General features: G+C 36.8%; 1 protein-coding gene across 5 annotated transcripts in view; it reads left to right on the top strand.

Moving 5' to 3' along the window:
• Positions 1 to 2879: 2879 nt before the first annotated feature.
• Lrrtm4 (leucine rich repeat transmembrane neuronal 4) overlaps positions 2880 to 16555 on the top strand; it is a 778594-nt gene continuing 764918 nt past the window's right edge. For 2 of the 5 annotated variants that reach the window (XM_041633629.1, XM_041633655.1), the window contains exons 1-2: positions 2880 to 3129; positions 5456 to 7002. In XM_041633629.1, the coding sequence (XP_041489563.1) occupies positions 3123 to 3129; positions 5456 to 7002 (1554 nt within the window). In that variant the 5' untranslated portion in view covers positions 2880 to 3122. Of the gene's footprint in view, positions 3130 to 3542; positions 3626 to 5455; positions 7052 to 16555 lie in introns of all 5 variants that reach the window. The other 3 variants (XM_041633635.1, XM_041633645.1, XM_041633662.1) reach the window with 3 other exon arrangements.

Consider the following 16555-nt stretch of genomic DNA (forward strand, 5'->3'; position numbering starts at 1 on the left):
TCCTTGGCAACAATCAGAGGGCTCACTGTGGAGCACACAACAAGGAGCACACAGTGGTCATTTTTTCTGTGCTTAATGGTCTAAGGACGTGATAAACTAACATTTTCTCTTGAGTGAAATGTGTGTGTGAATTCATGCATGTGTGTGTGTGTGTGTGTGTGTGTGTGTGTGTGTGTGCTCACGCATGGAAGGAAAGACTAGGATGGGGTTCTAAAACCTATCTTCCATACAGTATCTTCCATCTCACTTCTTTATCCCTACATCATCATAGTGTGTTTTCTGCATTTTTACATTTTGATGATATCTTTCACAAAATAAGAATAGAATATGTTACCAAATTTGCAACAAAATATCTACTTGGTCTTAAGGGAGCATTAATATTGTTTTCTAAGACAAACCCGTTCACTCATAGGCCAGGGTTGCCTGGACTCTTCCTTTAGCCTCCTTAGTGTTGCTATACCTCCAAATATGTATTTCATGCCCAGTCAGTATTTATTTATTTTACTCTTCGTTTTGTGTATTTATGTGTGGAAATACACCCGAGCATGAGTACCTAAGAAGGCCAGAGGCTCTACATTCCCTGCAACTGGAAAGAGGTGAAAGGCATTTGTAGAGGGGTGGTTTAGATATCAGACCCAGCAAAGGAATTTAACTCTTGTGCAAAAGCAGAAGGTGCTTCAACACTAAACCATCTCCCCAGCCACAGATTTTCATATTTTCAGAAAATTATCAGCTAGTTATTATACAAAAATGAGCTATTTCTAATCAGCTGTCAAAGTTGGTTCTGATATTGTAGATTCAAACAAAAGAAAACTTATACATATGTGGATAGATAAACATCATGCCTAACTACATATTCATGAGATGAGGAACTTGAAAATATAGACAAAATATCACAGCAGATGAAATCAAATACACCCTAGTTTCATCTTCCACGGGAAATCTGCTCTGAACATTTTATTTTTCCCCCACACAAATGAAAATATTCCTGGAAATAAACTTACTGCTTCTCATTTTCTTCTAGTACTTGAGTTCTCTTATTTTGCCTGCCCTGCTTTATACATAATATCCAGTCAGACAATCAAAAACTTTTTTTAAAATTTTACTGGTAGAGTGTTCATTTTCTTTTCTGAATCAACAGTTTTCTCATTAGTCAATATTCTACTACTGGATATATGGGTGGATTTTGTGTCTCCACGTGAGCTGCAATAGTTAAAAGAAATTTATGTGTATCACGTTCATTGATTGTCTTATTTCCTTTCAGCACCCACAATAACATTGTCTCTTGAGGTATGAATTTGCATTTTAACAGGTATTAAGCCTTAAGCCAAAAGCACAGATTTCTAAAATAGAAACTCAGGTATCAGTAATGGGAAGGATATATGTAGAAGACAGATGAGCCCTTTTTTGTTCTTGGAGAAATCTTAGTAATTTAACAAGTGTCTGTGACCTTCTGCTCATAAATCTGAGTCAAGTTATGTATTAGTCATCTCGTTATTCTATTTTAATAAATACTATTTTATCAACTAATCTAAAACTGAAGTATTTCTAAAACTATCCATTTGCCAGGATCCACACCAGTTGTAGATATTTATGTAAAAATCCCTTTGAAGTTCTAAAGCTGCTGAATTTCATGTTCAGTCTTACTTTGCAGTCTTTCTCTGCATTACACTGCATTTGTTTCCTAGATTATTATTAGTCAGCTAATAACTAAAACTGTGGAGCACATTAACGTAGGTATGGGGCCAGAAATAGCGCAGTGGTTAAGATCAGATACTCTGCTCGGAGAGTACCCAGGTTCCAATCCAAGAAGCTACAGGGAGACTTGAATCCAGTTTCCATGACTCCAGTTTCAGTGGATCTCACACCCTCTTCTGGCTTCTGTAGGCATCAAGCACACAAATGATGCACAGATGTACACGCAGGGAAAGTACTCATATGCATAAAATATTTTTTGAAAGGGAGGTAATGATGTATTGTTATTGTTTTTAAGCATTCCATACAAGTTTACAAAAGAGTGTACAGGTTCTTTTTACCCACCTTGAACATTTTACAATTTCATTAGTCCCAATTCCAGAATCGCCTACAAATTTTAGAGTGCTCCTTTCTTTCAGGATGGATTCCACAGCACAATAGATAATTTGCATAAGAAAAAGTTGATCTCCAAAGTGGATGAGTTTTAAAGAAAGTGACTGCAATAAACTTTACAAGCTTTACTTCAGCTCTTGTCTGAAGTTCAGTCTTGGTTACCCAGACACTTGGTAAACAGTAGAGCTGGGGAAGCATTAAGGCTAAATATATGAACTTTTACAAAATCATAGTATAAATCACTTGATAGATGTACAAAGTTGCACCCAGAATAGATGTTTTTGGCAAAGGTTGAGAATGAGTGATGAGATAGGCTTAAAAATTTTGCAATTAAGTACTTTTTAAAAATCAACCATGGTTTGCCCTCTCCTGGGTAGGACAGCTTCCTTATATCGCTGTCTCGAAAAAAATATACATAAAGGCAAACCCACAAAATCGTAAAAACAAAGGGAATTACTCATGTCATTGAAAATGAGACAATATCATCTGTGACACACAGAAAACCATTTCAGGCCACGACAACTTTCAAAACCTACTACTACTCACAGACATTGGGAGGGAGAAAGACCTAGAAAGCTGCTAACATCTGCTGCAGCTGTGAAACATAAACCCTGACAGCAACATTTTATAATTTAGATTATTGGAGAGAGGGGGGAAAAGTGATCCTGTGCCTTTAATTTCCCTTTCTGAGCAGAGAAGGCTGCACAGCCCTGACAAGCTCACTTGTTCCCGTCTTTAATGTGCAATCTGTTTTCTCCAGCGGAGGGCACTCAGTGTATCACAAACTCGAGCATTAGCACCAACCAGCTCTGAGCACCATCAGTCTCCGGAAAGCCTTCTGAATTAGACAAGGGCTGCCTCTCAGCACAGCTACAAAACACTTTCAACCTGACCAGCTAAATGGATAAACCTAGCCCGCATAGCTTTTAAACTGGGGTCTCACACAGCACAGGCGGCCTGATTGCTTCAACAGCTGAAAAATCCTGAGGATGAACTGCTTTATCTGGGAATGGCAAAAGCCAGCACAATAAGGAATGCCAGGTATTCTGAGGATTTTCTTTCCTTCTTTCTTTCTTTTCTTTTTACCCCCTTCTCCCGTCCCTCTTTTTTTTTTCTCTCTCTCTCTCTGTCTCTTTTCACAGAGAAGTTGCTTACCTCCGAGATGGGCTGTAGCTCTTTTCACAGATTGCCAATTTACTGCTAATGTTCCCCTAGTGAATTATACAATGGTCCTCAGAGCCTAGAGGCCCTCCCCCCTCCGACCCCCCCCCCAACCCGCGGCTTCCTCTTTCCTGCCCCTTCATTCCACCCCTGCTGATTTTTTTAAGTATACGTATATCTATATTATTTTTGCGTGTGTGTCTGCCTGTCCTCTCCGGGGAAGTTTACATGGGGCTACTGTCTCACATGCGGGCTCAGAATGGTTTGAATGACAGCTGCACTGTGTCATGAAGGTGGTGGTGATTTCTACAGGAGAAACCAAATAAGAAGAAAGCTGAGAGAGGGGGGCAGACGTTTTTTGGATGACAAAGGATGGGTAAGCGAACTTTTGTTGTTTTCGTCTTAGCAAAGCTGATCCTAACCGCTCATCCTCAACCGGGCATTAGCTGCTAAAAGACCAAGAAACAGGCACAAAACAGCACCCTCTACTTTACCAGTTGTCTCACTATAGTTGCTATCATATTTTTAGATCCTTTTCTTTTGACAGTTTTTTTTTATTCCATAAATGCATAACGCGGACTTAAACACACTCTGGAGGGGTAGCTTTAAGACTGTCTCTAGCGTCTGCGTACCCACAGCCTGGGGACGGAGCATGAAATAAATACCGTGTTTGCTTCTGGTTCCTGATAATATGAGCCACACTTGGGTTCGGGTTGCTGTCAGGACGACTGTTAACACTTGGCTCTGTGTGTGCAGGGGTGGGGTCCCTACTTTATCAGAGGTGGCACCGGAGGCTTGTTTGATCTTGGAAGCTGCATCCTGAATACAGCTTCCAAATTTCCAGTAGTCATTTGCCAGTTTTATTTTTTCAAGTGTGACTGGCTTTTTTTTTTTCCCTCCCTCTTTCTCCTGTCTGGGAGAGCTGGGTTGTATTTTAATGAGTCTGTAACTGACAAAAAGACATAGTGCAAGATCAAGTTAATTTAAAATAAATAAATAAGTAAAAGAAGAGGAGAAAAAGAAAAAGAAAGACAACTCTTCTAAAGAGAGAGAATATTTAGACTAGGATTTGGGGTGATTGTCTCTTGGTTAAAAAGATGACTATTAAAGAAGAAAAGAAATTGCAGCCTGCAGTAGCCCCCTCCCTCTGTCTGTCTCTCTTTTCCCCTTAAGAAACAGTCTACCTAGTGCTAAAGGTGGAGAGGAGTCCCCTCACACGCAATGACTTGAAATTGCGGCACAAATGGTAATAGATTTCAACTTTGCAGTCTTTCTGAAGTTAATGGAGGCAGGGGGAGAGATGAAAAAAAAAAAAACAGTCGGTGAGAGACTTGAGCAGGTCAGGATGCTGGGGAGGTTGGTAGCAGTCTGCCTTGCTTATTTCTCAGATTAGCTAGGACGACTATACGGGGAAAAACCCCAGCAATATCTCTAATAACATAATTAGTTTCTATTCTGTACATTTGGAATAAGAATTTGACATCTTAGCTAGAGCTTGGGGAGGCTGTGGTACGGGTGATCACGTAACGTAGCTCATGTATCTCTGGGCATGGGGCCAAGGTATGCAATAATGTATGTTTATTAACCTACTGAGGGCACCTCACACTGTTATGAACCATGTTCTGTAGGCTGTCTGTGCATATTCCTATGCCTTTTTTCAGGGCTTAGAGATTGCAACCCTTGTATGCAGTCAGTATGTAATTTAGGCAGAACAAACTTGGATTACTTTGACAGCATCCTGGATGCTCTTTTGCTAAACCACAGCCTGTTTCTCAACTAGGAAAGATGTACAAGATTCGGGTTTCCTAAGTCGTGGTTCTGACCTTACTGAAAGATGCAATATAGTCCTGTGGGTCAATACAGACACAGTCAAATGTTACTGTTATTCAAATCTCAGCATTCAGAGAAAAGAAATGCCCTGAGGTTTTCAGGGTTCCGACAGAGTCAAACTCTTAAAACTCGGAGAGGTTTTTACAGTTTTACAGTTCTGTGCTGTTAGCAAGACGAAAGAAGTGGGAATGAAATGTAAACAGCAAGAGTGGAGCACTAGAGGAAAAGAAGATTTCTAAGTGTTGAAACGTGTTCTTAAATGAACTCTCCCATTCCCCCCCCCCCCCCAGACCGGACACTCCTGATCACGATGCGTCAATGGCGCTGTATTGTTACTCTTTGACAGTGTGCATCTGTGTTCTCTTTGCTATTGTAGGTTTCCGTCTAATCACGCAGCTGAAAGGCATGAGTGTGTTTCTGGTGCTATTTCCCACCCTGCTGCTGGTGATGCTGACGGGGGCTCAGAGAGCTTGCCCGAAGAACTGCAGATGCGATGGCAAGATTGTGTACTGTGAGTCTCACGCCTTTGCAGACATCCCGGAGAACATTTCTGGAGGGTCACAAGGTTTATCTTTAAGGTTCAACAGCATTCAGAAACTCAAATCCAATCAGTTTGCCGGCCTTAACCAGCTTATATGGCTTTATCTTGACCATAATTACATTAGCTCAGTGGATGAAGATGCCTTTCAAGGGATCCGCAGACTGAAAGAATTAATTCTAAGCTCCAACAAAATTACCTATCTGCACAATAAAACATTTCACCCAGTCCCCAATCTTCGCAACCTGGATCTCTCCTACAACAAACTTCAGACCTTACAATCTGAGCAGTTTAAAGGCCTCCGGAAACTCATCATTTTGCACTTGCGATCGAATTCCCTAAAGACCGTGCCCATAAGGGTTTTCCAAGACTGCCGGAACCTTGACTTTCTGGATTTGGGTTACAATCGCCTCAGAAGCTTATCCCGAAATGCATTTGCTGGTCTTCTGAAGTTGAAGGAGCTCCATCTGGAGCACAATCAGTTTTCAAAGATCAACTTTGCTCATTTTCCTCGTCTCTTCAACCTGCGATCCATTTACCTGCAGTGGAACCGGATCCGCTCTGTGAGCCAAGGCCTAACATGGACCTGGAGTTCCTTGCACACCTTGGATCTATCAGGGAATGACATCCAAGCGATTGAGCCTGGCACATTTAAATGCCTCCCCAATTTGCAAAAATTGAATTTGGATTCCAACAAGCTCACCAACGTCTCCCAGGAGACCGTGAATGCATGGATATCCTTAATATCCATCACCTTGTCCGGAAACATGTGGGAATGCAGTCGGAGCATCTGTCCTCTGTTCTACTGGCTGAAGAATTTCAAAGGGAATAAAGAAAGTACCATGATCTGTGCAGGGCCTAAGCACATCCAGGGTGAGAAGGTCAGTGATGCTGTGGAGACTTACAACATCTGCTCTGAGGTCCAGGTGGTCAACACAGAAAGATCACACCTGGCACCTCAAACTCCCCAGAAGCCCCCGTTCATCCCGAACCCTACCATCTTCAGACCTGATGCCATCCCAGCGACCCTGGAGTCAGCAAGTCCATCCCCGGGCTTTCAGATTCCAGGTACGGAGAATGACTACGAGCACGTATCATTTCACAAAATTATCGCAGGGAGCGTGGCTCTGTTCCTCTCGGTGGCCATGATTCTCCTGGTGATCTATGTGTCTTGGAAAAGGTACCCAGCCAGCATGAAACAACTCCAGCAGCACTCGCTTATGAAGAGGCGGCGGAAAAAGGCCAGGGAGTCAGAGAGACAAATGAATTCCCCTTTACAGGAATACTACGTGGACTACAAGCCGACGAACTCTGAGACCATGGATATATCGGTTAATGGATCTGGTCCCTGCACATATACCATCTCTGGCTCCAGGGAGTGTGAGGTATGAACCGTGATCCTCCTAAAACCATTTCTTCTGCGGGGAAGGAGAGGTAAATGTTTGAGGCTCTAGAGGTGTGTCTAATCACTAGAAAGATTAACGACCCTCTTGCTTTGGGGTTTGCTCAGTGTGAAAGGTTACTTAATTAAATTGCAACCACCAGGAAACTGACTACTTTAAAAAAAATGGTCGAAACTTGAAAGAAAATCATTCAAGGATGGGATTAAGTTGTAATAAAATACTATGTTAAAACACCTGTTTTTTTTTATCTTCCTTTTTTTTTCTAAAATAGTTTGTATAAAGGGGTTGGACTTAGAAAAATGAATTCTCACAAACAAAACCATTCTGAAATTTATGTCTGGTTCTTGGTGATTGACTTGTGTAATGGGGTGAAGATGAAAGGGCCAGCTTAATTTAAAAATCAAACTCAGCTAACCAAAATTATAGGTGGTAGTAAAGATTTAAACCAAAGAGCATTTGACCCAAGGTTTGACTTTTTTTTATTCTTTTTTTTTTTTTACTGTTAACTTTTAGTTGAATTAAAGCATGCAACCAGGAAGTAACAGCCATGACACATGCGTTTTGTTCATTATTATACCAGCCTAGAGAATATCCAAGGCTTACTGTAGAATTGTATAGAATTGTACGAGTCTCCTAGAGGATACTTTCTGTCTACTGTCATTGATTTCCCTTTGTTTTTAATTACTGGGACAGGGATCCCTTTCCAAAGCTTCCTTACAGGCTGGCTATTTGTGTTTTACTAGAAGAGGACTGGATTTCCATACTTTGCCTGCTCCTTTGGTAACTAACAGAAGGCCAACTTCTAGTGGATGACTTGGCAATAATACAATGACAGTTATAACAGAGAGTACTCGTCACCTTTGCTGTCAACCTCAAAAAAAAAAATGACATGGATTCTTATCAATCTGACTCAAAACTAAGGGATGCAAATATTTATGAATAAAAGATTAACTTTTGCTAGAGTCTTCCTCTTTTGCATTAAATCCTCAAAAGGGTGTCTGGTTTTCATGTTGGATTCTTTCCATTGATATGAGAATAAGTTTTGTCCAGTTTCCAAGTATTTAATTTAAGAGATCATTTACCAGAACACTTTACGTAAATAGAACAGTGGTCTCCCACTTCCATTTTGTGACTGAATTATATTGGATATATGCTGTTCTCTCCTTGGTAAAATCATACTACATAACCTCCAACTACCAGTTTTTGTTGCCAGAATACTTTAGCTATTAGAAGTTTGTTCTGGCAATTGACTCTTATAGTATCTGGTATTATCTAATTTTCAAAAGTGAGTTGTAATGAGTGTTTAAAGATGGTGCTCTTTCTAATGCTACTTATATCAGTTAGGAAACATAATTTGTTCTTTGGTAACATATACCAAGTTTTCCACACACCTAAATACGGACGTTAATGAGTGTTTTCAGATGCTGCGGTGAATTTAAAATAATCTCAAACTTAGTACAGTTTGGATTCTTTGAACTGTTCTTTGCTGAGTTTGTTTTCTCTTTATCTCTCTTTTTTTGTTTGTGTACCATTGAAAATAAAAAGAAAACATAATCCCAAATAATAAGTCCCCCAAAGAAACCTGTATAAGCAATTGCCCTTAAAACTTAAAGCAAATAAAAGCTTTCTATGAAAGTCTAACAAGACTTGATGTTTTTCTTGCAAGCCCACATTGGTACATAAAAGGTGAATATACAGAATGTAATTTTATCTTATTTTATTTTGGGTATTCCTTATATCTGTGATTCTCTGAAAGGTTGGTACAAAGAAAGTTAATTTATTCATTTATTTCCTGGATTAGAATGGTGATTCAAGATTCACCAAGAAGAAGGAAAGAGTTTCAAAGAAGTGTTAAAAACAGGTGTCCTAAAAGTTTTCTAGAGATATTAAATTACAGATAATTTCTTTCAAAAATTCTAGACATTTGCATGATGTGAAATGAAAGGTTTTTTATCTGATAAAAATGTAGTTAAAGATACAGAATACCATATTAGCTGAACAGAGAACTGTGTAGCTATGAAACAAAACTGGCAGAATTGATTGTTGAAGGATTGATGAACAAGTAGCTTATAAAATGTTGTAATGATAATGTTTAGTCAAGTAGCAGCTACTGGGGGAGGGGGATCAAACTCTCTTTGTCCTGGAACATTAGCTATATATGTCTCACAAAATTGCTTTCATTGGGCCAAGGCAAAAAAAAAATGAGAAAGTTAAACTTCAAAAATCAAAAGTCATCACTTTATTGAGAAACTTACATATATACCAATGAGGCAGTCATCACTCCTACTTTGGATAATATACTCAGATATTAGAAAAATAGATTTTTATTAGGGAAATAAAGTTCTGAGAATTAATAGGAGAGGTCCTCAGCAACTCTGTCACAAAACATTCTGCTGTTGAGAGAATGTCCTTTAAAGAAAGGTTCTCTATGAAACACAGACGGAATATGAGTCATCTTTTTTCCCCAAATTGATATTTTAAAAGTTTCTGTATTCTGTCTGTAGGCTGGCAATGTTTACATAAATCATAATATCAGCAGTGTAGATTCTAAACAACTATTTGTATATTTATGACTTTTGTGACTTTTTTAAACAATAAAAACTTAATAAGAAATTTTACCAAATAAAGCAATAAGTATTCCACTAGAACACAAATTTCTAAGACAATGCCTTGAATAAGAAGTTATTCAGTGGATGATTCTCTCAATTAAATTGTGACACACTTAATTATCATGAATCAAACATACTTGAAATACCCACTTTATCTGACTAGTAGTAATATGAAACTGTTATGCTCTCTCACTAGAATGGGAAGCATGAGCAGCCACTCAGAAAACATCATCTTCAAATTCTGTACTTTTCCCTGTGTGTATTGAACAAATTAATATGCAAATATCAGACCAATAAATTGGGAGATAATAGGCAGTAAAATTTCTTACATATTTCTATGTATATAAGGGGAATTCAGGAGACAGTTGTGAGTGATTAAGATTATTAAGGAAATAAGAACGAGAAACATACACATATCTGCCACCATCCTGTTTCAATCAGTGTGCTTGGTTGAGTAGTCCTCTAATTTGCCTATCCTTGAAAGTACTAAACAACATGACTTCAAAGCTAATGGGTTTTACCTAAAACTTAGGAAGTTGTTATTAAAACCAGAGGCAACTGTGATTCTTTATTTTCCAAAACAGTCTGTGAAATCTTGTGCAATTTCTTCTCATTAGTCATATCACAGGGATGATGACTCCTTATGCATCATCCTGTATACCATTTCAACCCTAGGTATTGTAAAGAACAACCCTTCCAATACCTGGTTCTTCTAAGAGTTGCTTTCTCAATCGATAGAAATAAAGACATTTACAAAATTAGCCTCGGTGAACAAAGGAATAGAGAAGTAATTTCTAGTTTGTCTTTCACGTTTTAAAGCAGTGCCGTGGTTGAAACATAAAAGGCAATGAAAAAGTCCTCAAAGATCTTCATCCAAAGTGTTTAAAATGTCAAGTCCTAAAAGTTTATCTTGAAGCATCCATCCCATAATGCTAGCAGTGCCATCATTAAGAAAAATGTCAGTATGGATGACAACTTAGCTGTATTCTTTCCACATTTTTGTTATATTTCAATTATATACTTTGAATTAAGTGAATAATGTAGACAGTTTATTCTTATCTTTCACAGCTGTGCAGTAAGGTGGTATACACTACAACAAACAATTTGTACAGACGTAATTGAAGCACAAACTGTTGACTTAAGAAGTAATGTTATTTTCTTTTGGCACGTTAGAAGTTGGCAATTTGTGGGTAGCTAAATCGATTTACAAGAACTGTAAGTTTCTAATATATATTGAAAGAGGCTTTTTGGGTGACCTGGGCCAGTGTCATTGTCTCATGAGCCACTTACTTAAATTGTGATAGAATATACCACGCTTATTTTGATGAATTTAAGTACGTCAGGATGAAATGTTATAAGTGAAGCTTTATCTTGTACATTCATATAGAGAAGATGCGTATCTGTGTGCATATGTGTGTTTTATGTAAGAACTTGTACATGTGTGCATCAGTGTATTCATACGTCTGTTTATAGATATATACACATTTGCACAAGGCAGAAGTTGTATAGGAAAAAATGGGGAAATATATTTTGCAATAGAGTTAATGTGAGACTGTTTTCTATATTAGTGAAAATAATATGCTGTTATAAATGTTAAGGTTTGATAGACATATAGTTCTCAAGGTAATCACATAATCTGTTTTATAAAAGCATTTAATATAGTCAAATGTAAATCTTTATGACATATTGGCATTTTATTGTGATAAGGGATTAGTTATTTCTTTTTCCTGACCTATCCTTCATATTGTATTCTACTAGCATAAGATTTCCCAAGTCAAGGCAATCTTCAATCCAGTAAATTTTACAAAATCTCTGCAACCTTGTGCAGAATTAATTCCAGAAAGATGAGACATACAGGAGAACCAAGCTATTTTTATTCTTTTTTCTATGAGAAAAGGAACGAGGGCTCATTAAATCATCAAAAATCGGCTGGTCAGGTGAGTGGCCATACAATCGCCCCCATTTGGGAGAATTTATATATTGACATGATAAGCATCCAAACATGCAGGCATGCATACCTGTGCTTGTTTCTTACGTTCTGCCAAGTAACTACTTATTTTGAAAGCACTTAAAAGTATGTATGCCTTTTTAAAATATTGATTGTCTGACTTGATCTAATTAAAATCTCTTTGTGAATGGTATTTTCATTAGAATTTGAAACTGGTCCTTGTGAAAAATGACAGCTGCCAACAAGAACTGATATGACAAATTTAGGCAATACTTTTTAAATGGACTAAAATGGTTTAGTTCTTTTCTAGAGTTTGCTGGAAACAGCATCTGAAGACATGGCTTGAAGCATGGGTTGTACTCTGAGAATCCAAGCTGCAGAGTCTAAGGACTTAAGAATATATAGATTTTATTCAGTACAATAACTTGCATGATTCTGTTTTCTTCATGCTGATGCTTTCTGTGATAGATAAAGCACATCATCTCTATCTTAAATTTGCCTTCATAGACAAAAACATTGTGCTTTAGAAGTTGTTTGGCAATATCAGCATTAGTGACTCATCTGACTGTTCATGTCTCCAGAGTTCTGTGAATCAGTAAAATCAAGGAGAGTGTGGCACCTCGTGTGTTACCAAGCTTTGGGGATTAGGAAACGCTGGTATACCTTTTGGTTAGGGAAACATGTGAAGTGATGTTGAATACCTTTTAAAAATTAAAATTGCTTTTTGCAGTACTAGAAGAGCAATAACTCATCCAGTCAGTTTAATAAAATCTCAATATGCTTTAAAGAGAGGGAAATTATGGGGCTATTTTTCTCATTCTTTTCATAAGCCATTGAAATATTAAGTAGGGGTTGAGGAAGGTTGATAAAAAAAATCACATCATTTTTTATGGTATCAAAATCACTGGTTTTCAAACAATTACTTGCTACATATTAGCAAATTCATCCTTAAAACCCTGATAAAAAGTTTAAAATAATGTTTCATACCCAGAAATAAAGTCTAAATAAATTCAATAGTTAAGAGATTCCTCTTTTTAAGAAAGAGGCTCGATTGTATCATATACATTAGAATGTTTATTTTTGACAGTTTATTACATTTACTTATTTACATTGACACACACATATATTATATTGCATATGTGTGCATGGAATGATACACAGGTAGAGTTCAGATAATGATTTTCAGGAGTTGGTACTCAGCTTCCACCATGTGGGATCAAGAAGTCAGAACAGGCCTTCAAACTTAGTAAAAGTGGATTTACACTCTGAGTCATCTCATTGGCTCTGTTGCAGTATCTATCAACATAAAATTTAGAAGTGAAGTAACAATAAAGCTGATAAACCTTTTTAAAAGTTATGGAAATAGTGTAAATTTTAAAAAAATATAAAAAAGATATATTATCCAAAAATTATAAAGAAACATGTCTAAAGGAAAAACATTGAATACAAATCCCAAATAATGGAATTTTCAGCACTTAATAGAGTAATTTTGTTTTATGGCATTATTTTATATATGGAAATATTTTAGTGGGATATAAATGAAATTCCTCAAAATAAGCAACAAAATAATTTTGAAATACTCTAATGATCCATATATTTCATAAGTATTCATACTGTTTTATGTTTGTTGCTGAAACACTATATGCATACATTTGTATATATTAGAATAATACAGACTTTTATATTAAATATATATAACAAATCCTTTACTAACTTACTGAGTTTATGTGATTTGTCTTCACAGTATTAATTGAAAATATTAAATATTTTAAGTAAGAGTAGAAGTATAGAGAGTTATATGCTATTTTATTAGGGGGATTTTGAACTTGAAACCTTAACAATATTACTTTTGTAATAGCAACAATTACCATTATTTGAGAAGGCAGCTGCCACCAAGTCATTTTTACTGTCTAATTTTACCTTCAAGCATTAACAATTTTGTTTACTTTTATTTACTTGCTTGCTTTTTAAAATGAGAAGTCAATAGATGAATCAAATTGAAATAGAACAAAAAACAGAATATAAATTTTAAAACTTATTTTCTCATTCCTTTATACTTTCTAAAATCAGCGTTGCAGCAACATGTTTGAGGTGTTGAAAACTATTAAAATTGATTTATTGCTTTCTTATTTAACAGATGTATTAAATGCACTCATGTTCACCTAAATCTCTCAAATTTTCATCTTATCATATCCTAAATTTCATATAATGATGTTACTAATAAATAGTTTGATCTTTGCAGTTTGGGCACCAACAATTAACAACAATTTACAAAAGACATAAGCAAAATGAAATAGAACTTAATAATTCTTGCATCTTCTCTTTTGTTGTGATAATGGAAGAAAAATTGACATTTCTTTCTGTGTTTTTAGGTCTGTAGAAGTAAGAGCAAAGAGGTCAGCAATGGACTGTTTTAGGCTGATGGCTACTCACTATATGAACCAGTCTTGCACTGGTCCAGTAGTTAGATCAAAAGGTGAAAAGAGGTCACAGATTTGAAACTGACTCCCTTTGCTTTTCCAAGATTGGACAAGTAAATATGTAACTGACCTTTCCATGATATAATTTTTCTATCTATTGAACTGGGATAATAACTTTCCAAGTAACAGGCTGACATGATTAATGAGGTACTGTTTGAAAATTCTGCACTCCTTCACTGTAAATATAAATGATTATTAAGTGGAAGCCTTGCCGTCTAGTGAAAAATGCAATATCCAATCTTGATGCATTATTTTCCGTGTTATTATTAGTTATAATGATGCCAATAATGCACATGATATGGAAACAACTATTCTGCGTATGTTTCTTCTGATTTGAATAATAAACCTGATCATTCTGGCCCCTGTCTGAGCTGTAATTTAGTTTGGCTACAGGTACAGTAATATTTATTAATACCTTAAGATTTTTAAAATATTCCATTGGCTGAGACTTTTCTCACCTTGCTAAGAAAGCAGTGTTTATAATTCTTTTATTGGTAGTATCCCTAAAAAAGGAATGTATAAGAAATAGGACTCATAAATCTCCATTTGACTCATCAACTTTTGCTGTTGTTCATTTTCTTAAAAACCAAAAGTCCTTCTCACTCCCCCAAATGTTCATATCACCAAAATGGGAGTTTTCAGCAAAATATAGGGGATAGCTAATGGCTTAGAACTTACAGATTTCAAGAAGATGTGATACTTCTGTAGGGTATGTTTAAGTAATGTCAACAAGGTTTCGCTTGACTTGACCTCTAACCCCTTCCCTTACATGGACATGTAAGAATTTACTGTAGTGTCCACATAATGTATAAGAAGCGAGAAGTAATGTGATGAGAACTGTTTCCTAAAGAAAGTCCGGATCATGGTGTCAATATGACAGTACATGTGAACACAAACTAGGATGGTCATTGTGAGAATGGAATTTGACACTGTAGGGCATTTCTTAATTAAGCAGTTCTTTGGTGATGGAGACACTGACATCTGGAACATGGCTATCTATGTTATCTATCTACCCCATACCCATCTCTATAAATGATATACATGTATGTCGCATTTCTTACTTGTTGTGGATATTTATATTTATTGACTATAATTCAAATTCTTTTATAAAAATGTGCTTTACCTCATTCTTATTTTTGTCCCCATAAAGCTGATGTAGTGTGAAGTAAACAGCATTTTCAACTTTTCCCAAGGATTACCTTACCAATGAATGTTGTGAAATAGAGGACCAAATATGGAGGACCAGTAGTCAGGATCATTAACAAATACAGACTAAGCAGAGACGAAGAAAATAACTTTATTGGTTGAGAAAGAAGCTCCATTGGCAGAGTGCTGAGCCTAGAATGCATAAACCTCTGGATTCAATCATCCCCAACAATAGGCAGGTTTAGTGAAGTACGCAGAGGTGGGGGTAGGGAATCAGGAGTTCAGTTATCTCTTGCTATTTATGAATTTGAGGTCAGTCTGAGAACATGAGTTACTGGTTAGGAAATAAGAAACAAAGAAGAATGGAATAAAGAAATAAAGGAGAGGTGGGTGGAGGGAGGCAGGAAGGGAGGGAGAGAGGGATAATAAGAAAAATCATGTATATTAACTTCAGTAGATTTAATAAGTGCCTAAGTGCCTTGCTGTAATGTGAACAGACTGAAATACCCCAATATGGTGGATTCCTCAAGATCTTTTAATCTGATGTTCTGTAACTAGGGTCATAACCATGGAATGTGATGAGAGATCCATTGTTAGATGAGCATGGGCTCCTGAACCCTCACATTGAGGGTCATACTGATCCTGTATCCTAGATTTCCAGGAATTTCCATCAGAGACAATGCCCAAAAGTCGCCAACAGTCTGGTGATTTATCATTTCTCAACACAGTCTCCTTGATAAGTTCTGGCAGATTCCTTCACAAAAGTCTTGCGAAGAAACAGACAGTTAAATAATATGAAATTTGGGGAGGGTAGTAGAATTCTTCCTCATGTGGCTCTGATGTTGGTTCTTGTGGGTTTTAGGTCAGTAAACTGTCGCAGACCTGAGAAATAATTGTCCAAATATATTTCTCCTTAAGGCGTTTTAGTTAGCTTTCAGTTAACTTATTCTATCACTTCTCTGCTTATACAAACTACTTAGCAGGTTACCTACATTATTCTTTCCTAGGTATTCTATAACTCTCTATCTGGCCTCCCATTTGTCAGGATTTCTGAGTCCTTTGTTTTCCTATCATTACATTACCTTTGCCACATGTCTATGGTGATGAAATGATGGGACCAGGACAGTGCCTCCCATGATGCCTTTGATCTTATTGTATGTACAGGTAACAGTTAGATAATAGCTGTTTCTTTTCTTTTTCCTTAACTGAAATCGCCCATATTTAATTTTCCATACAATTTTATACCCCAAGACAAAAGAGGAAAGAAAATAACAAAAGACTTCTTTAACATGATACAAAGGACAACTTGAACAGTTGTTTCAATACTTTGAGACATCAAGTCATCAACATTC

The sequence above is a fragment of the Microtus oregoni genome, unplaced genomic scaffold, assembly GCF_018167655.1.
Source record: "Microtus oregoni isolate MIOR12 unplaced genomic scaffold, Mior012 000002F_ref0000024, whole genome shotgun sequence".
NCBI lineage: Eukaryota > Metazoa > Chordata > Mammalia > Rodentia > Cricetidae > Microtus > Microtus oregoni.